The sequence below is a fragment of the Tachysurus vachellii genome, chromosome 6 (assembly GCF_030014155.1).
Source record: "Tachysurus vachellii isolate PV-2020 chromosome 6, HZAU_Pvac_v1, whole genome shotgun sequence".
Taxonomy (NCBI): Eukaryota; Metazoa; Chordata; class Actinopteri; order Siluriformes; family Bagridae; genus Tachysurus; species Tachysurus vachellii.
In genome coordinates, this window is record NC_083465.1 from 21303126 (window position 1) to 21328658 (window position 25533).

At 37.1% G+C, this 25533-nt stretch overlaps 2 protein-coding genes across 2 annotated transcripts; both read right to left on the minus strand.

Moving 5' to 3' along the window:
- Positions 1-815: 815 nt before the first annotated feature.
- Positions 816-11899, minus strand: vps26a (VPS26, retromer complex component A). The gene is made up of 9 exons (XM_060872878.1): positions 11773-11899; positions 8467-8616; positions 6136-6211; positions 4173-4329; positions 3517-3681; positions 3242-3348; positions 3060-3128; positions 2603-2745; positions 816-2398 (listed from the first exon to the last, which is right to left on the minus strand). Exons 1-9 carry the CDS (start codon positions 11773-11775, stop codon positions 2282-2284), a joined length of 987 nt encoding a protein of 328 aa, XP_060728861.1. The 5' UTR covers positions 11776-11899; the 3' UTR covers positions 816-2281.
- Positions 11900-15745: 3846 nt separating this feature from the next.
- Positions 15746-19967, minus strand: srgn (serglycin). The gene is made up of 3 exons (XM_060872879.1): positions 19822-19967; positions 18309-18447; positions 15746-16569 (listed from the first exon to the last, which is right to left on the minus strand). Exons 1-3 carry the CDS (start codon positions 19889-19891, stop codon positions 16350-16352), a joined length of 429 nt encoding a protein of 142 aa, XP_060728862.1. The 5' UTR covers positions 19892-19967; the 3' UTR covers positions 15746-16349.
- Between the last annotated feature and the right edge of the window lie 5566 nt (positions 19968-25533).

Here is a 25533-nt window from a genome sequence, read left to right on the forward strand (position 1 = left end):
AATTAATTAATTTTATACAATTGAGGGTTAAGTGGCAGCTTGGTGGACCTGGGATTCGAACTCATGACCTACTGATCAATAGTCCAACACTTTAACCACTTGGCTACAACATCCCCCCCTAGTGGTTCAATAAGGTTTGGATTTCTGCTCACCACAGTTGTAAATACTGTAGTGCTTATTTGAGATGAAGTGGATTGGCCCTTGTGTCTGTCTACCTTTCAGCTTGAACCAGTTTAAACATTCTCCTTTATCTTCTCTCATCACCACCAACAGATCTGTCGCTCACTGGATGTTTTTTCTATAACTCTATAATTCTATAACTGTGCAGATGTACCTAATAAAGTGGACAGAGAGCGTATGTACTGTATTAATTTAGAAGTATGGTTACGGTCCACAATCGTATACACTATGTATTTTTTTTAGGTATTTCTGTAAGTGTGGAATCTTAATTGTCTGTATCTATGTACTTAATTGTCTGTATCTATGTACTTAATTGTCTGTATCTATATCTATGTAAATACATATGTATATTTTCTATGGTTCTAAAAATGTACAGTATACACAACTGTAATATGCAGTACTTGTTAGACACATCTGTAAAGAACTCAACTGCATCTTTGTGTATTATAATTATTATTTGGAATCTTTTTACCCTCTTAGCCTACCCTCAGACACAAACCCTTTTTGTGTGTGTTTACGTATACACTATGTTTAGTAGAGCTCCTGTAACCACAGGTTCCTTGTGTGCACACACTTAGATTCTGAATAAGCCCAAAAACATACACAACACAAATAAAGATCATCATATTATACTATTTCTTTAGCTAAACCCATCCCACAGGGTTAAGCGACAGTATATTTGCATGCCTGATGTGTAAATGCAGTCAGATTTTGTTTACCAGTATAAACTTGCATTTTTATTTTAACAGATAAACATATTGAGGCTGGATATGTACAGTTTTTTTTCGAAGGTCCACTAACAACAAATTTTTTCATCTGCTTCACTCCATTCTTATATTTATGATGCATTACTGCAGCAGCCTGTACTGTAGGTGGGAAATGCCATTCCTATATTACTGTATACATGTCAGTATTGTTCATATTTTAACCATAATGGCTTATATGCTGGTAAATACACATCCAAAGGAATGTAGCTTCTCACCGTCCTAGAGAAAACCGGCACATTGTACGTTAGCAACAGAATGAAAATCTGATGTTAAACACTTTGTTAAACCAGAACCTTAAACATGTCATGAAAGAAACATGACTCATTTCATCATAAGCGTATGATCACATGTACGATTAAACAAACGGATGAAATGGCTGCATGTGGTATTCGAAAAGAAAAAAAAAAAAAGGGAAACCGTTAATACTCTAAAATGAAAAGCAGTGCAGTCTGCATATAAGTCTGTTAGGAGATTGAGTGATATCAACAAGATAAGGAAAAACAAAACAAAAAACTATATTTAAGTGTGCCGTTCTGTGCGGCTAACTCTGAACATAACCAGTTAGACCCCATGAGCTGAACAGGTAATTCCGTCTTAAAAGAAAACTCATCATATTGAAAAGTTTCAAATCCAAAGCCTCATGCAAAAAAAAAAAAAAAAAAAAAAGAATATTTTAATGCTATACATATATATTTTTCATTTTTTTCCCCAAAAAGTAATTACAGTAAGGAGAATTTATATACTGCAGTAATGGCCTAAAGGAGATTAGATGCTAAATAAGTTAAATAGTATTTTGTTTTGTTTTTAACATACTATTGTGATTGCAAAATATCGGTATGGCATTGTGGCCTGGGTACACAGAAGCAGAACACATTTCATTCCTGGACTGATGAAAAACGACCCCTGCGGTCAACCTTCACCTCTAATAACCCAATATTTGTTTCAACCAGCCAGCATGCAGTGGTAACCTTTCTAAAGTGAAGTCAAGTAAAATATATATACTTTTATATCCTGGATGGCATTTGATCTATCTGGAGCTTCAAAAACTAGCAAGTGCTTTAAAAATCTTCTTCTAGTGTAGGGTACAAGCCCCAAAATGTACTACGGGATTTGACATAGTAGCTTCTGTTCCAGTGCTCTCTATAGTGTGGAAGAAGTCCTTAAATGCTAACAGACTGGTTGCTGTGGACGGCGGTGTGGACACAGCGAAGGCAGGCACAGACATGGCCGATCACTGCAAGCTGCGAGGAGTGGAGGTGGAGATGTTCGGTGGGATTTGCTCTCCTCTCCTGCGATTGGCCAATGCGGAAACGTGTCCATGGCTGGCTGCTTGCTCACATTTCAGGCTGTTCAGCAGAGAGGCTCGGCCGTGACTCGGGGGACTCATAACGCTGGTGGAAGTTTTGGCGTTTTCTCATCTTCTCGGGGGCTTTTCGCCACAAAACGATCTCCTGATTTAGAAAATAAACAGTTACACTTTTTTTTTTTTCCTAACGTAGAGTTGCATTTATATCCACGTTAAAACAGCCAGGGTTCTTAAGTTAATTAGTTGAATATTATCACACAAGACCAACCGTCTTGGCTTAATTCTACCGGATCAAAATGACTTGGATGACTGAAATCCTTTAAAAGCTAAAACTACTGAGATGTTTTACCTGCTGTTTGAAGTATCTCCTGTCCTCTTCATCTACCAGCACCAGATTTAGGAAGTACCTCACAGAGAACTTCTTGTTTACGTCTCTCATCGTAGCTGTGAGGTCATAACCAGCCAGGAAGAGGCGTATGGGGATGGACTCGCCTAGCGTACGGACAGATCATCGATGAGACGACATTTCCATCATAGTGTGATACAAAGAACACAATATTCTTTAAGTGAGAGATTTTTCTGGGTCATTCTTGGTGTATCACGCTGATCTTTACTCAATCCTAGCATTCAGTTTGTAATTAAATGTCATTTTAACACAAGATGCTACTGATAAATCTCAGTAAAACAAATGAGCATTTTCTGCTTTTAATGCTTTTGTTGCAGAAAACGCTTTTTATTTTAAAACCAACTGAAATAAATCTTTTCACAAAACGGTCATATCGTTGAAACTTTCAAGTCCAGCGTACCCTTCACCGGTGCTCCGTCCATAATCTCGTACTTAGCCACGGTCTCTGTCTCGGTGGTTGTGCTCGGTCCTGACAAAGGAAAGTCACAGGCCTTATTATATAATTTCACAATGCTGAACTGTACAGAGGAACAAAAGACAGTAATAATATTCCAATATTGCCATCCCAAAATCAGATCTCACCAATTCCCGTCATTTCTTTCTTGATTAACTGAAGCTCCATGTGTTGGATTTTGATCCGAACCAGAAGGAAGTAGATTTTGCCCACAATGACATCCTTTAGATGGTATCTGTTGGAAAGTAAGAAAATGAATGTTACTTATCGGCATTACTGGATCAATGGCCTTTTTCCCACCTACATAGAGCTCATTAAAGCAGCCAGTGATCAGCTCTTCAAACCCTTTCAACATATTGAATTACAATTGATGAAGGGCTTTGATTTGCATTAGGTGACCTACTTGGACTTGTTGTACTCAAACTCTATGTGTAGGCAGTCTTCAATGCCCACTTCCATCTTGATGGAATTGTTGACATCTGGGTAAGTGGCAAGCTGATGGACAATGAGGTCATACTCCTTGACCAAATCAGAAAGCCTCCTCACTATGGTTACTTTGAGGAAATACCTGTTTAAAATAAATAAATAAATACATACATAAATAAATGTCTCAGCATGTAGAGTAACATTTCTCCATTTCTGATCATTCAGCCTTCTTGAGTCCTCTTCTTTACATCAGTGAAAAGGGAATAAGGGTATAAGACCTGATTAGACACAAACTTCTTCCTCTTGTGTGAACAGCTCAGTCAGTGGATATGTTCAAAAGAGGAACACGTACTTCTTGAATCTACACATCAAACACTACCCTAGACTTGTACCTTTCTTTGCTGTATTAACGCTCATTTGAACTGATCTTACACGCTGCCCTTGTTTGCACTAACACGAGATTCTGCTGTTGTGCTTTGGTATTTGTATTGTATTGTATTTTTAAATTAAATTATGGGAGGGTTCAACCACCTTTTACTAGCCAGTGAAAAAAATAACCTTTATGGAACACTAACAGAAATATGACGCTTTTAATTGACCAAAACATGATCAGAGCTTAAGTACGAGACTAACCTCAGTCGCACGTTAGCTCCAACGTAGGACTCGTACGGCTTCTCCACCTGCATGAACTCAAAGTCATAGCTGCGGTTCTGGGTCAGCTCTCCTGGAAGAGCAAGCTCCTTTACCAGGTTCACAAACTCGTGGGTGTTGCTTTTATCACTGAACAGTTCTACATGGAAAAAAAAACAGGAATAATAATCAAATAAGGTATGACTGAATCGCATTCAGCAATGTTCAGCAGCAATGTTCAGCAGCAGTGTTCAGCAGCAATGTTCAGCAGAAGTGTTCAGCAGCAGTGTTCAGCAGCAGTGTTCAGCAGCAGTGTTCAGCAGTGTTCAGCAGCAGTGTTCAGTAGTGTTCAGCAGCAGTGTTCAGCAGTGTTCAGCAGCAGTGTTCAGCAGTGTTCAGCAGCAGTGTTCAGTGTTCAGCAGCAGTGTTCAGCAGCAGTGTTCAGTGTTCAGCAGTGTTCAGCAGCAGTGTTCAGTGTTCAGCGTTCAGCAGTGTTCAGCAGCAGTGTTCAGCAGCAGTGTTCAGTAGTGTTCAGCAGCAGTGTTCAGTAGTGTTCAGCAGCAGTGTTCAGCAGTGTTCAGCAGCAGTGTTCAGCAGCAGTGTTCAGTGTTCAGCAGCAGTGTTCAGCAGCAGTGTTCAGTGTTCAGCAGTGTTCAGCAGCAGTGTTCAGTGTTCAGCGTTCAGCAGTGTTCAGCGTTCAGCAGTGTTCAGCAGCAGTGTTCAGTGTTCAGCAGCAGTGTTCAGTGTTCAGCAGCAGTGTTCAGCAGCAGTGTTTAGTAGTGTTCAGCAGCAGTGTTCAGTGTTCAGCAGTGTTCAGCAGCAGTGTTCAGTGTTCAGCAGTGTTCAGCAGCAGTGTTCAGTGTTCAGCGTTCAGCGTTCAGCAGTGTTCAGCAGCAGTGTTCAGTGTTCAGCAGCAGTGTTCAGCAGCAGTGTTCAGTGTTCAGCAGCAGTGTTCAGCAGCAGTGTTCAGTAGTGTTCAGCAGCAGTGTTCAGTAGTGTTCAGCAGCAGTGTTCAGTAGTGTTCAGCAGCAGTGTTCAGTAGTGTTCAGCAGCAGTGTTCAGTAGTGTTCAGCAGTGTTCAGCAGCAGTGTTCAGTGTTCAGCAGTGTTCAGCAGCAGTGTTCAGTGTTCAGCAGTGTTCAGCGTTCAGCAGTGTTCAGCAGCAGTGTTCAGCAGCAGTGTTCAGCGTTCAGCAGCAGTGTTAAGCAGCAGTGATCAGTGTTCATGAGCAGTGTTCAGTGTTCAGCAGCAGTGTTCAGCAGCAGTGTTCACTGTTCAGCAGCAGTGTTAAGCAGCAGTGATCAGTGTTCAGCAGCAGTGTTCAGTGTTCAGCAGCAGTGTTCAGTGTTCAGCAGCAGTGTTCAGCGTTCAGCAGCAGTGTTCAGCAGCAGTGTTCAGCAGCAGTGTTCAGCAGCAGTGTTCAGCAGCAGTGTTCAGTGTTCAGCAGCAGTGTTTAGCAGCAGTGTTCAGTGTTCAGCAGCAGTGTTCAGTGTTCAGCAGCAGTGTTTAGCAGTCACTAAGTCTCTTTGTGGACTTTATCATGATTGAGAAACAAACATTTCTAGAGTAATGTGAACAGAAACCCCTGAGCAGGCTGCTGTGTGCTAGTTTTACACTAAAAGGCCAGCACTTGTTCCTTTGCTCTCCTCCCTCTCTCTCTCCCTCCCTCACTCCCTCTCTCTCTCCCTCACTCACTCCCTCTCTCTCTCCCTCACTCACTCCCTCTCTCTCTCCCTCACTCACTCCCTCTCTCTCTCCCTCACTCACTCCCTCTCTCTCTCCCTCACTCACTCCCTCTCTCTCTCACTCTCTCTCTCTCTCACACACACTCTGCATGTGACAACCACATGCTTTCTTAAGCCTTTTGCAATACAATTTACAACACCAAGGCCTTGGAGCTGTGGAGCAATAACCGGACATGTTTAACGTTATCCAGCTACATACTTCATGGTGTTGCCACGACTCACCGATCTGTCCGACGAACTCTATCCGAATTCCCTGATGCTCAAGCCGCTTGCCAGTTTGTTTTACGCTGAGGTTCACCTTGTCAGGAAACAAACAAGAAACTTATTTTTTATATATATATATATATATATACACATTTTGACACAATCTTCATCTTATTCCTTCATTAAATTACTTCTATCGTTTCTTATGAAGACGCTCAGTTTATAGAATCCCATCATCTGTAAAATATATAAAGGGAAAACACTGTTTATTAAACAGAATGGTTTAATGAATACCACCAAAAGGAACACAACTGGAATATAAAGCATACGGACAAAACAGGTGCCGATATTGCTAAGAAGAAAAGACACACAAAAAATGTACCACCTAGTGGATTCGTGTGGACAGAACAGCTCCATGCTAACAGCATACGTACGTGATAAAACGTGTGTGATATTTAACTGCAACCTGTAAAATGATTTGGATTTCTGAGTGTATAAGCTAACGTCAACAACTGTAATAAAAATGACCTTAAGTGCATGTCTGCTCCAAGTCCATATTCAACATATAATAAGGTTCAAGGTTCTTTATGTCACATACATATGATGTAACGATGTGAAACGCTTGCCGTAGTTCCTCTTCCTATATTGCAACAATGACCACAATCAAAAAACAAACTAAGGACATGCGCAATTTAATTAAATAACACAGAACAAAATACAGTAGACTGTAATGTTGCATAAAAATACAATATAAAAGAGTCTCTTGCTTCGGCACCGTTGGGCCTCGCAGAGTTTTGCTGTTTTCTTCGCGGGCAATTGAAAATTCTTGTGATGGCAGGCAGATGTCATGTGACTTCTGAAAGAATCTTGGGCTTACATTTAAGTCGAAATTTAGTGAAAGTAGAAAAGCGTATATTTTTATGGTGAATCCTGTATTATAACAAGGGGTCTGCTTTGCTTTAAACTTAGTGGTCAGTTGCACCAGCTGGGTGTTTAAAAAAACAAATAAATTTGGGTGTAAACACTACATTGGGCTTAGCTACGTTCATCTTTGTGATAAATATTTACATCTGTTGCACCATCTAAATCTACGACTAGGCGCAGCTACACCCAGCATAGACGACGAGCGTCCGTGTTCTACTGCAGTGATACGTATTGCTCCATTCAAACTGCTAGGGTTACAAACTTATCTTTGCTGGCACCGAATGACTGCTGAGCCGACTGTGATACAAGGATAATGATCGAACTTTACAGGTAAGCGATGCCAATAAGACGTGTGGTGTAGGATATCAGTGGCAGTCGACGAAGCAGAGGGTGGATCAGGAAGTGAAGGAAAAATGGGGAGACCTTCTTTGCTGCTAGGGACAACGGTCCAGCACCGAAACTCAGTCCATTCCAACTGAATAAGTTCTCTATCTACATATACATCCAGAGGATTGGTGCGGTCTTATTACTCTTTCACACCTGAATGCCTACTGATCGTGTAGCCTACATATTACACTTGTATCATCGTTTTTATTTTCCCCTGGGTGGAGAAGGGGTGGCTCGGTGGTTAAGGTGTTGGACTATTGACAGAAGTTTGTGTATCTGACAAATGCCATAGATTAAAACTAAGAAACTCAAGATTTCATCTCAGACGCAGCACTAAACCGACCTGGTGCAGAATTTATTCATTCATCTTAAACTGCCGCTAGATGACGGCACGTTTGACTTGAGGGAATTTTTCTGAATTTTGAACCTAGTCTACTGCGTGTTATAGTGACAAGAATTTCAATGTATTCTATGTACATTTATCGAATTGAAATTCGTCACATAGACAATCATACACAGTACAACATGCAGTCAAAAGCTTTTCCGTCTCTCTGCGTCGTAAAAATAGAATCAAAATAGACCGAGAAAAGAATTATGGTAAAAAAGGACAAACTACTTGGGCAGGAAAAGGAAAACATGTATATTTAAAACACAAGAAAATAATATATAAATGAAGATTAGTGGTAGAACTTTGTGAAAAAAAAATGCAGATGTGTGCAATGTTATGCTCATTTAGTGCAATATACTGGAAGCTGTGCAAAATCCGGTTGAGCTAGTGGATGTTGTGCAAGTCCAGGATGTTCTCACTTCTTAAACACTTTCACGAATGCTTCAGCCAAGGATATTAGTAAATTAGACTTAGAGTATGTTTTTTTTTGTTGTTTAACTGTTTTCAAAGGAAGAATGTTTGTTTCTTGTCCATATAGTTGCACATACACTACACATGCAGTAGGTAAAGATTTGGTTGCAGTTTTCAACACCAACCAATCCCCCCCCCACCCCCCACACTCAGTAAGGAAATGAGTTTTAATGACTTACTTTGCCAGAAACTGACTCTCCATCATAAAATAAATAATGTTTCTCCACTTTCCCATCTTCTGTTTTCAGCTCTGCTGTTTTCCTGCTCTCGGCATCGTTGAGTATGACATCAATCTCACACACAGGACCAAACAGACCACCAAGGAAACTCTGTGTTGGGGAGGAAACAAAACAAAACAAAACAAAATCACATTCTGGGATTAGACTAAGTAGGTCTGATAACATACACAGAGAGACCTTTAATTCACTAGGTGTGTCCCAAATCGCATACAGAAGCACTATTCTACTGTTCATCATGGAGGGGTGTAAATAGTATGAGTAGTATGTTCACAATAAAAAGAAGTCCAAATACAGGCAGCTCAAATACCTGGATGATGAACTTGCTTGCAGCTTTGCTTAAATAGTGGAAGAGCAGCGGGGCTACAAGATGGTTATTCCCAATTTTTTAGACGGCCAACAACACTTTGAAGAAGCAGACATCTTACGAATGTCTTTGAAATGATCCAACATTGTGTGATTTATTTTTTAATAACATTAAAATTCACTGTATTCCGCTAAACCTAGCGGCGCCACGTTACACGTGTTCGACGCTGTTTGCCATTGAGTATGAATGTATATACTTCCAGTTAGTGGGAGTGTTCCGTCGGACACAGTACTAAAATTCATACGCTATGCACTCACTCTACTCTCTAATAGAGTCTGATTAACTCTATCATTATGTAATAGAGTAAGATTTATATATTTATAATATATTTATTTACATATTTTCTAATCGGATTTTTATAGGAATCCTCTCCTGAAGGTGTACTTGAACGGATGGTAGATTTTTATCTTTAAGCCACTTGCTAACTGATATTTCACCAAACTGCACTACAGAATATTTCCACAGAGGATGTCATGCTCAGAGGACGTCATGATGAGATCGGTATCAGATCAGTCTAGTACCATCTTCCTGTTCATTGATCAATCACACAGAAAAACACTGCTGAGCAGAACTACAAGAAACACTTTTGACTTTTTTTTTATCACTTAGCTCACCACCATAACTTGTAGCCAGTCTCTGTTTCAGATATAATGACCAGGTTACAAGTACTAATAACGTATGAAATATCTTTCTAAGAAAACAAAGAACAACCTTCATTTGGTTTTTGTTAGATTTAATATATTTAAAAACAAAGTGCAAAGACACTCTCGGACAAATATTTTATATTATCTTTTTCCTTTAATGTTCTCTAGAAGCTTCTGAATATTTAGTGGTTGATGCCCAAGATGCTAAACAGTGATATTTTCAAACTATGTTATCATACAGTGGATATTTCATGCCATAACACCTATATGGACAGTGTTATCAACTTAAGACTTTTTGACTGCCTTCTGCTCTTCAGCTCACATTTGCTGCTTATACCAGCGGCTGGAGAAAATTCACCACCAGCATGTAAAGTCTGAGACCAATCACTGATCAAAAATACTTGAAAATATTTCTAAGGACATGGTAACAAAACAAAATAAATATTTGGCGTCATTTTATGTCCCTATGGTCAAACCACAGCAAAGCATATATTTAGTACAACAGCATTGTGGCATGTACAATTTTTTTTAATTATACAATGGTTCTGATCCAACAATCTGATTGGACGAGAAGCGTTCTGAGCATATTTATATTTAGCATGATCGTCACGCCACTTGTTGGCGTTCACAATTCAACACAATACTTTGCATATGAACTTTTGACTTCGTGTATGAAAGCTCGTCAGATGAAGATGAATTTCACCAGATGTACCATTTACAGGATTGTACAAATCATTGCGAGACAGCAAGCCAACAGTCTATCAGCGAGTGTAGCTTCTTTGAGGCCTATTTCCATATGCAGAACAGAAATAGACCAAATACTTTTTTTTGTCCATACTCTGTCTAAAACAAGAGCTACCTTGTATAACAAATAAGCAATAAAAGCAAGAGGGCTGTTATCCTCAAAATGGCTGTGATTCAGACACAAACATAGGGGATGTGGTAGCTCAGTGGTTAAGGTGTTGGGCTACTGATCGGAAGGTCATGGGTTCGAACCCAAAGTCCACCAAGCTGCCAATGCTGGGCCCCTGAGCAAGGCCCTTAACCCTCAGTTGCTCAGTTGTAAGTCACTCTGGATAAGGGTGTCTGCTAAATGCTGTAAATGTAAATGTAGTGGTGTTCAATCTAACAGCATAACTAACTAACTATGAATTATTATTACTTATATATATATAAAATTCTACGACACTTTATTTGTTTCTTAGTCAAAGATATTTCTATTTACATCTGAAATGTCTTCAGAAGATCTTCAGAAGAAGCCAGTGGTTCATTCCTGTGTCTGTTTTATCCAGTTAGGCCTCTTTGTTACAGGTTTGTTTAGCTTTATTTTTCTTTATTAAAAAGATCACAGTATGTTGTTTGGTCTGTTGAGTAAGATCCAGTTATAAAGTGTTGGAACTTGGTTCACAAACATCAACTCAAGCCAGTGTTCAGTCAAGTGTGTAGGTTTGTTGGTTTCAGATCTGACACCCATCAGCTGACAGCTAGCTAACACCAGCTGACTACAGAACTGACAGCTTTCCCTACCTATGTTTCGTGTCACAAGACTATATATGAGTGTGTATATATATATATATATATATATATATATATATATATATGTATGTATATGTATATATGAGTATATATGAGTATATAGCTCACTCTATTTCGGTATCTAGCTAGCCGGCTAACTTTGCTGCATTGCTTTGACACCAGTTAGCAAGTCATGCTAAGCTAGTTTAATGTTGTTAGCATGCGTGCTAACTAACACAGCTGAATTCGATTTAGATATTTTCCAAGTGACTGTTTGTATTTAAAACCATTTAAAGAAAAAAAAAGAAAAAACACAATTAGAGATACTTTTTTAGATAAAGATTTTGATAGTTTGAGTAGAGGAACACTGAATATCTGGCTAACGTTACTGCAGATATCCACACCCATTCAAGTCAACGGTAAGGCTGTGTCCCAAATCACCGCCTGGACAACACGGAGTGCTCTACATTGGTCATGGTGCTGAACTCGTTGTAGTGCACTGATATAGGTAGAAAACATGTATTTGGACTTCAGCCAATCCGCACTTCCTTTGGATGGCCTTGTTTTGTACTTTCTTATCGAACAGAATGCAGAGATTTTTTTTCTTCCTGTTGACTGACCCACTACACGTTTGAATAAGACTCCTGTCATTTTATAGATGTATAAAACACAGCTATTGGATTGCATTGTTTCTTAAACTTATTTTAAAATAAAAACCTTTACCATTTCAGCAGGTCAGCTTTATCTTCTTGCAGTCCCAAAGAGAGCTTTGGTAGTTGGACCAACACTAGCGCTCCTGTGTGTGAACTTGGGAACATCGGGAATGCAAAACTTGGAGACATTTCAAAACAAAAGTCTGCTGTTGGATTTCAGCAGCACCATCTGTAATAAATTGTATTACAGTCTGTGTCTTTGTTGTTACTGCTTTCTGAACTCTCTGGACTTTCTAGTTCTGCAACTAAGCTTAAATATTTTTTATACTAATTGTTACAATGAAAAACTTTTTATTTATTTATTTATTTATTTATCTATCTATCTATCTATCTATCTATCTATCTATCTATCTATCTATCTATCTATCTATCTATCTATCTATGTATTTATTTATTTATTTGCAGGTTTTGATTTCAGTTTTTAAAACTACCTGGAAAAAAAAGTGAAACTACTAAGAAACTCTGGGATCATTAACAAAGAGGTCTGAACTGAAATGATTACAACGGTTTAGTATTTAGCAGAATTCAACTCTACACGATAAACAAAATAAGAATTAATAGCAAAAATCTCTGATTCGCTGGGATGCAATGAAGATTGTGACAACAGAATTGGCATCTGAATGGTCAAGTCAAATCAAGTCAAGATGCTTTTATTGTCATTTCAACCATATATAGCTGTTGCAGTACACAGTGAAATGAGACAACGTTTCTCCAGGATCAGGGTGCTACATAAAACAAAGACAGGGCTAAGGACTTAGTAAGTTAGTCCTAGATACATAAAGTGCATATGTGCAACCTGGTGCAAACAGTGCAGGACAAGACAAACAAGACAGACAAGACAGGGCAGGAAAAGAGACAGTGCAAACAAAAAAATACAAGACAATACACAAAAGTCAATACACAAAAGACAATACACAAAACCAGCGCCAACCCGTGTAAATACTGTATGTTCAACAATATTGCATGTGCAGAAATACTGGAGTGAACACAGTATTATAGCAGAAGCTGCATGAGGTAATGTAAATTATTGTGCAAAACAGCAATCAACTGAAATGTGAGACAGCTTGTGAAAAGAGCAAAAACAGTGTGTAAAAACAACATGTAAACAGTTTGATGGATGTATAATGGAAGAGTGTGTATTTGGTGTAGGTTTGTGCAGTCCATACAGTTTATGTGCGTGTGTGTGTTGGGCTCAGTACAGTTCAGTTCTGTTATTGAGGAGTCTGATGACTTGTGGAAGGAAACTGTTACACAGTCTGGTCGTGAGGGCATGAATGCTTCGGTACCTTTTTCCAGACAGCACCAGGGTGAAGAGTGTGTGTGAGGGATGTGTGAGGGGTGTTAGGCTTTCTTGGTGATGGAGCTGGTGTTGAGTGACCAGGTGAAGTTCTCCGCTAAATGAACACCAAGAAATTTGTTGCTCTTGACGATCTCTACAGATGATCCGTCGAAGTTCAGCGGAGATTGGTCGCTCTGTGCTCTTCTGAAGTCAACAACCATCTCTTTAGTTTTATCAACATTCTGAGACAGGTTGTTGACTCTACACCAGGCAGTTAGCTGTTGCACCTCCTCTCTTTATACTGACTCCTCGTTCTTGCAGATGATACCTACCACGGTCGTGTCATTGGTGAAGTTGATGATATGGTTCGATCTGTGCATTGCTGCTCAGTCGTGAGTCAGCACGGTGATCAGCAGTGGGCTTAGCATGCAGCCCTGAGGGGCTCCAGTGCTCAGTGTGGTGGTGCTGGAGATGCTGTTCCTGATCCGTCCTTACTGAGGTCTCCCAGTCATCAAGTTTAGGATCCAATTGCAGAGGGAGGTGTTTACTCCCAGCAGGCGCTGCTTCTTAATCAGGTGCTGAGGGATATATGCTGTTGTTGAATGCTGAACTAAAGTCGTGGCAATTGCATCGTCCGTGGAGCGGTTTGGATGGTACGCAAACTATAGGGGGTCCAGTGAGGGTGCTATGATATGGTATGGTATCAGTCACTTGTAATATGCTGCCCTTACAAGAATCCTCTTACAATGACACCATGTACACCATAAAAAACACAAACTGTGCACTTTAATCCTCTCTAAATCAAGCCTAAATTCCATGAATAAACCAAAGAAAAGAAAGGAAAAGAAATTATCACCCACCTCTGCAATCCAGTGAAGTAATAACCCATTAACTGTATTTTCAGAGTAACACCACATGGTTATCTTTAACTCTGTAACACTTCAACACTGTTATAGAACTGTTGTACAACACTGTTCTTCATCTCTAACACTTCAACATTGTTGTAAAACAATCATCTTCATCTCTAACATTGGTACACTGTTTCTTTCTTCCAAACTTGCTCTTTAATGAACACGATGGCTAAAAAAGGTCACTTACTTGCAAATTCTAATATCTTGATATGTTTATTGAAAGGCAACCAGCAATTCTAAACAGTAAAAAAACAATGATCCACACTTCATTTGTATTGGCACTATATTGTTGCTTTACCAGTCCTAAAGTTAAGCTGTGCTATATTCTCCTCTGTTCAGTGCTTAGCCTCTTTAGTACAGAGTACAGTTCATCTCAAGTTAAACTGTCATTTTTGTCAAATTGTCAAATTGCGTTTATTGTCATTTCAACCGTATATAGCTGACACAGTGCATAGGAAAGTTGCCCTAGCCACATAACGTGCAAACGTTACAAGACAATACAAAACACTACAGGGATGAATACACAACAGTGTGTATTCTGTATATTTTACAGTACATTGCATTGTGCAAAAATATAGGAAAGTGTATAAAGACGTGTACTAGTAAACATATATACACTTGTGTAACAGCAGCAGTTGAACGAGGTATTGAAATGTGGTGTAAAACAGCAATTGAGTAAATGTGCAAAACAACATGTGCAAAGAGTTCAGTTCTGGTTGTTGAGTCTGATGGCAAGAATGAAGAAACTGTTGCACATTGTCTGTGAGAGCCAGAATGATTCAGTACCATTTTCCAGATGGTAAGAGGGTACAGAGTGTGTGGGGTCATCCACAATGCTTTTGACACAGTTAACACTACAGCTCATATTTTTCCATGAACAATTTTTGTGAATTCTTTAACTCTACTCTTTATATATGTCAGAGTTTCACTACAGGCGTGCTGTTGGCAATGACATTAAGGTATTAAAAGTACTAGTACCATTGATAGATTTAATATATAATCCATACTGCTGTACTCTTCATGACACTCAATTATTACTGATGAATAAACAGAGTAGAGGGGGATACATTTTCCATCGCACCAGATCAGCTACAGCCAGAAATGTTCATTTTATTTAATGTAGAGTATTGAAGGTTGGTGTAACTAAACATGACTTTACCTTCTGTGACTAGTAGATTAAAGATTTTCTAATAAATCATATCTAATCCATAAGGATAATTTGTTCAATGTGCAAAACAGTAAACAAAGCTGTCCTTTTATCATACCAGAGGACTAATTTTTTCACGTCAGTAAAGCACACTGCGAGCTTAAACTCTAAAAGCAAAACAATTTTCTCTGGGTGTCAAGAAACAGATCATGTGAAATTACTGTCAGAGGAAGCTTGCTAGAAATACTCAGCATGAAAGTGTGATAACACCACCCTTACACAAAAAAACAGGAAGTCAAAGCGAACAGCCAGTTCGTAGTGTGATAGGAAGAATGTCTCAGGGTTGGCTTTTTCTTCAGCACCAACACAAAAGAGGTCATCTGACAGATAGAAATAAGATGACCTACAACAATCTGTCTTCAGCTACTGGGTCACTGATGTAGAAAATAAAGAATACTTTGGAAAGTAAGTGCTGTGTTCCAGAGTGCAACCCACTCCTCACTTAGCTAGAAGCGAAACTGCTGTGCATGCTGCTGCATTATTCATGAGAACTGCATTAGAGTCGCTCTGTGATCTTGTGATCTACGTTGAAATATTACAACTCCTTAAGTAACATAAAAGTAGCAGGAAGGAAAAGAGACAAGTCTGTTCCTTAGATGTTTTTAATTGAAAAATAAAATGCAGTGGAATAAAACCTCATTATAGGTAAATAATAAAACTGTGCTAGTGAATTTTCTACACTTGCTACTGATTACAATTGAATAATAATGATGTACATATATCAACAAATTATTAGGGATAAAAGCTTAGAGCAATTGCACAGGATTGGTTTCCCTTAAACCTCAAGGGCCAACAGCGTTTATAAAGGAAAAAACAAAGATAAAGTGGCAGAAAATAATAAAAAAAAAACTTTATATTTAAGAAAATGAAATTCTAGTTTATTCTAACATTAACTCTGATACAACATAAATATGTTAAATGATGGCAAAGCACATGAAAACTCTCATACTATATATTATTTCAACTGATTCATTTACTCTCATAAAAATAATATCTTTAGGGGCAAAAAATAATTAACACTTCCTGTCACAACATACAGCACAGACCATAAAGTAGTCCAATACAAATGAACTTGTGCTCATATTAAAGACTGAGAAATAGAAAAATAATACAGCATTTTAGGGGCTTTAGGGCTTCTTATCCTGAGAGTCTATACAAGACTTAAGTGATATTAGATGGCAGATTTCAACTCATTCTATCATATTATCTTCTCGCAGATCCTTAGCAGACAGCCTGGGTTTCATAAACAAGGGAGAGATATAATTGCCGCTTCCTTCCAGCTCATTTTGGATCTGCTCTTCTGCACCGCTGTCACGCTGTTTCCGGCTTAAATCAGGTAAGTTGAGGTCACCAGAGCCGTCTCCAGACTCCTCAGTCTCGGTGCTGTCTTCACTGGTGTAGTCAGGATAGCTGCATTAAAAAAAAAAAGTCAGGCTCAGCCAGCATCCTGTTGGCCTTCCGGCCTTTTTCCCCAAGAAGCCAGGAATGTTCATAGACCAGCCCTCCATTTTGTGTGCTTTGTTCAAAACAACAAAGCATTTAAAAAGTGAATTAATGGCTGTACAGTATTTCTTTTTTAATTAATTTATTTTTATTTAATTAAAAACTTCAGATAAAATGATTTTCTTTTTTGTAAAACAGAGTGAATTTGAATTGAGCAAACCAGGGCAGAGAAAGTATTTTAATATGGCATAAATATAAGAAATAGAGACTGACCATAGAACATTTTCAATGCAGCATTATATATTGTATATTTACTAGTTGGACACCTGGATGCTTGGGGACAATGATACAGGGACACAGGACAGGTTTTTTCTGACATGCGTGCTGGAATTTAAAGTGGCATACAGGTGATTTGCGCTATGACATCACACCCTGAAAGCTGAATTTTTAAGTTAGTTTAGTTCCTTTTTTTATCTGTATGTTATAATTTTAATAGTTGTGATATGCACGCAATCATCGCAGTGATGTGTTAATGTTTTTCCAGATGGAAATGAACAGTGACATATATAAATAACTTAAATAAAATGTAGGACTATATCTACATCTACATCTGCTAACTACATCTGCTATTCAGTATCATGCTCCTAAGTCAGTATCATGCTCCTGATTGTTGGTAGTATAGTCCAACGTTTTATTTAAGTGCAATTAATTATAAACATTAAAATGCTGTTAATTGGAGTATTCATATTTATTAATTTTTATAAGCTAGGTTGTGTGATTCAACCACAAAGACTTGCATCTGTTTCACATCTTAAGAACAACTTCATAATAACTACAAAAATTTCCCCTTAGACTAAATGCTTGTATATATATAATCTGTCTGATCTGAAAAGGACTGAAAAGGAAATGTTTGTACTAATGAATTATCAGATATTTCACATTTAACATTTGCATTGCCTGTATGTTCATACACCATCATTTCTATTCTTTGTCTTTCTTTCTTACTGAAAAATAGAAATATCAGAATTTTAAATACATGTTCTAGCTAAATAAACAGCCTGTTGTGTCAGCGATGTTGGAGAGGAAAAAAACAGTAAAACATTTCCTAAGAAGTCAGCAATAAAGGAAAATCTAGTGAAACAAATGATCCTTTCAGGGTCATCATTAGCAAACACAGTCGTTGAGTGTTAAGTGGAAATTACTCTGGAGGAAGTTGCCTAATGGGCTAGGTTTGCCTTCCTGCCTTTACAGTGTCCAGGAATTAACAGTTTCCAAACCACAAACGTTTGATGTCTAAGTGCTACCCTACTATTACTACAAGTAAACGATTACAAATTCTTGCATCTGTATAGCTTTAAAGCCTCACTTCTTCTTTTAGCCCTCAGTGTCTTTTCATCAAGGACAAGAAACCCAGTGGTTCAATCACAGACCATATTTTCTGAGCAATGATGAACATAAACATTCTGCAAAGCGATGTATGTGACTTGTTTTACTGGCAACGCTCATCTTAGACAATTGTGATGGGTCATTATATGCTTAATTCAGGAAACTATCAACTGTTTAATCTCAATGTAAAATCACCATTTTTAATGTGAAAATATGACGCAACTTCCTAAGCTCACAAGATCTTGTCAGTATGTGATGCAACAAACCATGGCCTTCTTATTTCCTGTAAAAATACTAACATCAAGAAACTGATTACTCACAGGCCATTTAAGAATCTAGAGGAAATTTTTGGAGCTTTTCCATGCAGATCGATTACCGGGCCCTTCATTTCCATACAGTTTGCATTTTTGCTGTCCGGTTTGCACTTCAGAAACTTGTACCTGCCTTTCGTTGAGGCTTCTAAAGATATAAATAAACAGAAATATGGATAATAATAATAATAATAATAATAATAATAATAATAATAATAATAAACAACTGTGTCCAACAATCCTCCAATGACCACCAATTATGATCCCAAAAGCTATTTTTGTCTAAACGTTTTAATCACAAAATTATATATATATATATATATATATATATATATATATATATATATATATATATATATATATACACACACACACACACAATTACAAATACTTTGTAAAATACTATATAAAAGTAGGATAAATGAGTTTGGGATTTAAACTGTAGGTTTGTAAGGAAATAAAAGGCTATATTTGAGTCATGGGAAGTTTCTTACAGATCCTTAAAAACTGTCTAAAAACTGTTTAAATCACAGATAATGTGAACAAATATCTGAGTGTGGTAGCTATATTGGCAATTTGTATAATGAGTAATAAAGTAAAATACAACTATTAATTAGTTAAATAATTTATTGCTTGATTAATTAATAAATTAATGAATTAATTATTAACACAAATAGGAAGACTAAAAGTTCTTAGAAAAAGTTCTAAAACATAAAACATGGGGGTAGGTGAGAGGAAGGTGAAGAGGAAAAGACACTACAGTATCTAACTGACTCTTACTTGAAGTTACATGGAAAGAAAAATCATCATCTTATCATCTTATCCAGTGTAATATATCATGTAATAAACCAGGATTATTGATATTGAGTGTCCTAACCGAATACCTTTGTGTTTATTTAAGGGAAAGTGACATGATGTTAAAGATTTCTCTTGTGCTTTTAAGAGGACGCAGTAACTGTAACGAAAGGCGAGTAAAAGTGGATCTAAGTAAAACTTAACTCATTAGTTTACCATTGTTGTATCTCCTTTACATTTTAACAGCAAAACAAAGATTTAAACAGTTTTTAGACAATTTTTAAGGATTTGTAAGAAACGTCCCATGACTCAAATATAGCCTTTTATTTCCTTACAAACCTACAGTTTAAATCCCAAACTCATTTATCCTACTAGTATTTTACAAAGTATTTGTAATTGTGTGTGTGTGTGTGTGTGTGTGTGTGTGTGTGTGTGTGTATATATATATATATATACACACACACTTTAAATACACACTTTATATATATATATATATATATATATATATATATATATATATATATATATATATATATATACACACACTTTAAATACACACTTTATATATATATATATATATATATATATATATATATATATATATATATATATATATATATATACACACACTTTATACTTTATATATACACTATATATGAAAATAAACCTAGACAAGATGAAAATAAACCTAGACAATACAATACAGAAACAAAAGGAAGGAGCTTACCGAGTACATTGTAAGACAACAGGTATATGAGGATGAGGGATGATAAAGTGAAGCTGTGATAGAATCGCATTGTAGAACCGCTTTGATTCAGTTCTAGCACCGAATAATGTAGGAGCGCGCGCAGGCACTTGCTTTTTGTACTGACAGGAAGCCCCGCCCACGTGTGCGTCGTTACAGGAACACGCCTGTACTAGCATACTGATAAGTTCATGGTGGACTCTTTGTACACATTCACTTTCTATACTGATCCAATCTTATAGTCTATATTTCCAAATCTTTGTGGACACCTGACCATCACATCCATATGTGGTTCTTCCCTAAACTGTTGGCACAAAACTTTTTATAAAAGGTTTTTCTATGTTGTATCAATAAGATTTCCTGTCACTTGAATTAAGAGGCCCAAACATGTCTCAGCATGACAATTCGCTGTGCACAAAGCAAGCCCCATGAAGCCTTGGTTGCCAAGGTTAGTGTGAAAGAACTTGAGTGGCCTGCACAGAACCCTGACCTCAACCCCACTGAACACCTTTGGGACGAACTGGAACACCGACTGCATGCCGGGCTTCCAATCCCAACCTTAGTGCCTTCACCAATGCTCTTATTATCGAACGAGCAATCCAAGATCTATTGGAAAGACTTCCCAGAAGACTGGATGTTATTATAACAGAAAACGATTAAACTAAATTCCGACTAAATCAAAACTCACATATATGTGTGTGATGTTCTGTGAACTTCCTTATAAACTGTATAAAGGTCACGCAGAGTATAAGCACTTACATATTTACAATTTTCTATCAGTAACTCAACATTAGACTATTCGAAAGTCTAAAAAAAGGCCCACTACAGGATCATGGTTATTTAATCACTTTCAATATCAGCGAAATATGATTTATTATAGGAAAAATTTGCAAGGAATGATGTGCATATAAATCTTTATAATTAAACTGATTTTCACTGGTGTTTTTTTTCGTCATTCATCTGTTTTTACTTAGATCATGGTTTCCTACATTGTCCATAATTCCATTTCCTGCCGATAATGGCACCACTGGCATTTATTTTTTGCTTCTACCTAAAGGGAGTCATGTAGCAGTATTTTAGTCTTCTTTTAGGCTGTCAAGCTCTTTCTTCTCCTCATCTGTACACTCTGCTCAAAAAGATCAGATTTCATGGCTTCAAATTTAGATAGATGGAGAGATAGATGAGTTGCACAAAGTTTCTGCAGTAATTCTGCATAATTTTAGATAAAGTTTAGCTACAGATGCCCTTGCCCTTTTGTTGTCAGAAACAAACAGTGAAAATGGACATAGTCTCAGGTGTATACAATAAAAAAGGTGAGCGTGCAAACTAACCCTTAAACTTAACCCTAACCCTTACAGATCGTGAACCCAATAACAGCTACAGAGTGAATATCTTTGTTAAATTAAGTTAGACAAGCATTTAGAGGCAAGGATGCTGTTTAAAGCTGCATGTTGACACATTAAACAGTTTATCAAAAAATTGTTGCATAGTTCAAATATGTAAGACGTGTATTGAATCCTGGGGAGTTTCCACTTTGAGGCCAAAACCGCTGATTCTGCAAACACAACCCAGTTTTAAGACAAGGGTTAACAACCATTTGAGTCATATCATGTGTGTGGTAGTGAAAATGTTAAATCTGAATAATAAAAGTCAGTCAGAGCAGTTTTTAACAACCTTAGTTGGTATCTAAAACCTAAAGCAGCCAAATGTATTTGTTGAATTAAAATTTGGTTAAATTGTTCATATTTTTGAACTGGAAAATATTTTTATTCATCTACATTAACTGCTGAATCCAGAGCAGTGATGCAGTGGGTCCAGAGCCTTCCATGGGTAACACTGGGCACAAGATGGGGGAAGTCACACCAGTCCAAGAGAGGGCACCAGGCCTGCATGCATACACACACAAACACACACACCCCTAAACACAAACACCAGCACACACAAACACACACACCCCTAAAGGCAATCTACTGTAAATGTAAATGAATAAATATAACAAGGTGATTTTTTTAACTTCTGAATTTTCCATGGCCATTAAGGGAAAAATAAGTTCCAGAGGAAAAATAATGGCTAATAATAATAATAATAATAATAATAATAATAATAATAATAATAATAATAAATAAAGATTGAAGAATTTGATTTAGGTTTTTACAATATATGCATAAAATGTTTTTTTGGATCATTTTTATATTTTTATACTTAAATACATATTATTTAATGCATATAATAATTAAGTAATTAATATTTAGTAATTTCATTTACATCCATTGGCTTACTTTCAAGAGTTGCTCATAATCCTTTCGCAAATACTTGCCAAATATTTGGAGGTTGGCTTTGGCACGGCTGTGCTAACACTGGTTAGGGGTTTCGACTTGAGCAAAAATATGTTGCAAATCATCGGCTGAAATGTCCTAGAGGCCCTTGTCCCTTTGCTGTTGATATGGACACGGACAGAAGCGCTCTTACTACAGCTTGCCTTTCTGTGCCAAACCCAACAAATCATGACTAGCGGCTTTGTGGACAGCTTACTGGAACTTTCCTGAGAACTTCTTGAGAACTTCTCTAAATTCTTATTGCCCCAGCCCTCTCCGTGATATTTTGTTTATTTTTCAGTTTGATCATGTTAATGCAATATCATTTAAAGTCTGATTCAAGGTTTTAATTACCTTTCTACTTTCTTAAATATTTGTTCTGGCAAAATGTTTTCTGCCAATATAGTTTCCCGGCTGCCTCAGTTTCTCTGCCGTCTTCTCTGAATTTTTTTTGCAATGCCCATAACTTGTTTCATAATGTTTCATTATATTAAATACTTCAAATCCATACATAAGAGGCACCTGCATCTGTGTTATTATTCATATTCGTTACATTTACATTATTTGCATATTACTAATACGATGCAGAAACACTGCAATGTGAGTGAGAAGCCATGGGCCAATTAACATCTGTCCACATGCTGCATTTGGCCGTGGGGCTAGACTTTGGACATGTCTGATTAAACCTTGCTATTAAAAGAAGACATGCTTTTTAAAAGGTTCACATATAACGAGGCAGAAAAATCTGAAAAGGACACACCGCCTTCAATGATAAACAACTTTATTATGAAGCATGCTATCACTATGACTGGTTGGTTAGCACATTTACCCCAAATCTCTGGAGTTGGGGGTTCGATGTGTTCCCACTGCTTCACGGTTTTCCTCCCTTAGTCCAAAGACATGCGTTATAGACTGGATAGCATCTTTAAAATTGTCCTTAGTGTGTGAGATTGTGTCCTGCAAAGACTGGGACCTTGTCCAGGGTGTCCCCAGGGTTCTGCACAGAACCCTGACCTCAACCCCACTGAACACCTTTGGGACGAACTGGAACACCGACTGCATGCCGGGCTTCCAATCCCAACCTTAGTGCCTTCACCAATGCTCTTATTATCGAACGAGCAATGCAAGATCTATTGGAAAGCCTTCCCAGAAGACTGGATGTTATTATAACAGAAAATGATTAAACTAAATTCCGACTAAATCAAAACTCACATATATGTGTGTGATGTTCTGTGAACTTCCTTATAAACTGTATAAAGGTCACACAGAGTATAAGCACTTATATATTTACAATTTTCTATCAGTAACTCAACATTAGACAATTTGAAAGTCTAAAAAAGGCCCACTACAGGATCATGGTTATTTAATCACTTTCAATATCAGCAAAATATGATTTATTATAGGAAACATTTGCAAGGAATGATGTGCATATAAATCTTTATAATTAAACTGATTTTCACTGGTGTTTTTTTTTCCGTCATTCATCTGTTTTTACTTAGATCATGGTTTCCTACATTGTCCATAATTCCATTTCCTGCCGATAATGGCACCACTGGCATTTATTTTTTGCTTCTACCTAAAGGGAGTCATGTAGCAGTATTTTAGTCTTCTTTTAGGCTGTCAAGCTCTTTCTTCTCCTCATCTGTACACTCTGCTCAAAAAGATCAGATTTCATGGCTTCAAATTTAGATAGATGGAGAGATAGATGAGTTGCACAAAGTTTCTGCAGTAATTCTGCATAATTTTAGCTTAAGTTTAGCTACAAATGCCCTTACAAATGCCCTTTCCCTTTTGATAGCATCTTTAAAATTGTCCTTAGTGTGTGAGATTGTGTCCTGCAAAGACTGGGACCTTGACCTTGATAAATGGTACAGGAAATGGATGGCTGGATGTTAACACTATTTATCATGTAATCAAAGTTAAATGTATGTAACAGTTTAAACAGTTTAAATACCCAAAGCAAATATAGCAAATATCCAAGTTTATAGCCCATCGCTAGAGGTTTAAATTCCTGGCCTACAGACTGCTCAGTGGTTCTCCGAATGTCCTGGGATTTCAGCTCTCATCGATAAGCATTATACGCCGCGTGAAATACACTTTGGAACAACAAAGTGGTCGGATGTTAACAGTTCTGCAGTGACATTGTGTTTGTGCGTGTGTGTGGTTTCTGGAGGAGGTATGTGCTTGCTTTTATTTTCCACATTGCTGTTAGTCATACAGCAGAAATTGTCTTTACTACTCCTCTGCAAATTGCTTATGACTAAAGTGGAAGTCAAGCTAAAGTCAAATTAATCATATTAAAGACTGTACCACTTTATTGGTGCAAAGGAAATGTCACCACATCTGATTAGCCAAAACCAGTAAGCACAGTCTGTGAAAAGAATTTTTCAGCTGAAAGGAAGCTCTCATACAACCAGGAAGTGGTTTTTTAATCTACTCACAGGAAATGACAAAGGCATCTTATTAAAAGACATGCAAGATTTTTTTTTATTTATCATAACTACAAACAAGAGGCATTTAAAGATTAGTTTAAGCATTATGTACATATTTATTTAATATTACAGTTTTTATATGTAGTATAAAGATTATATACAAACCAAACATATAAAAATAAAACAAAAAATATCAGCCCAGAACTTGAGAAATCATTTATTTTTGACACTATAAAAATATCAGTACTCCTGTTGTACACTGAGGAACAACGTATTTTTTGTCTGTCTGTCTGTCTGTCTGTCTGTCTGTCTGTCTGTCTAACAACTGATCAGTTTCGACAACTCAGCATCATGAAAAACACTCCATACCACAGCAAACAGTCACAGAAAGATACTCAAGCTACCAAAACACGAACCACAGCTACTTCCGCCTTAATATCAGTCAGAGGAGGGATGCTTACAAATGCTAAACAAAGAATACTTTTATTAACATTACCCATTATAGGTTTTATATTATTATTATTATTATTATTATTATTATTATTATTGTTGTTGTTATTATTATTATTATTATTATTATTATTATTATTGTTATTGTTATTATTATTATAGTGTGTCATGATTTGTTGGGTTATTAACAGTTGGGTTATTATTATTATTATTATTATAATTATTATTATAATTATTATTATTATTATTATTATTATTATTACCAAAGTCAATATCTTTTTGTTACCCAATCTTTTCATTATTAATTGTATTAGCTTGATAAAAGAGGGCAAGAGAAGGCCTATGAACTCAATAAAGTTAATCTTTCATTTTCTTGATGATTTAAATTCTTGGACAGTTTATTTCAATTGGTAAAGTGAAGTCTCTTTCTAAAGGGGAAGAAAAAGAAAAGCTTCCAAATTTCCAAATGGCCAAATAGCCCTCATTCATCCAAAACT

Coding starts and splice junctions, on each gene's coding strand:
- vps26a (XM_060872878.1), bottom strand. Junction 3,682..4,172: donor GGAGCTAACGTGCGACTGAG/GTTAGTCTCGTA, acceptor TATTTTAAACAG/GTATTTCCTCAAAGTAACCA. Junction 2,399..2,602: donor GGAGATACTTCAAACAGCAG/GTAAAACATCTC, acceptor TTTCTAAATCAG/GAGATCGTTTTGTGGCGAAA.
- srgn (XM_060872879.1), bottom strand. CDS start 19,891: ATGCGATTCTATCACAGCTTCACTTTATCATCCCTCATCCTCATATAC. Junction 18,448..19,821: donor GTTGTCTTACAATGTACTCG/GTAAGCTCCTTC, acceptor TTATATCTTTAG/AAGCCTCAACGAAAGGCAGG. Junction 16,570..18,308: donor TCTAGATTCTTAAATGGCCT/GTGAGTAATCAG, acceptor TTTTTAATGCAG/CTATCCTGACTACACCAGTG.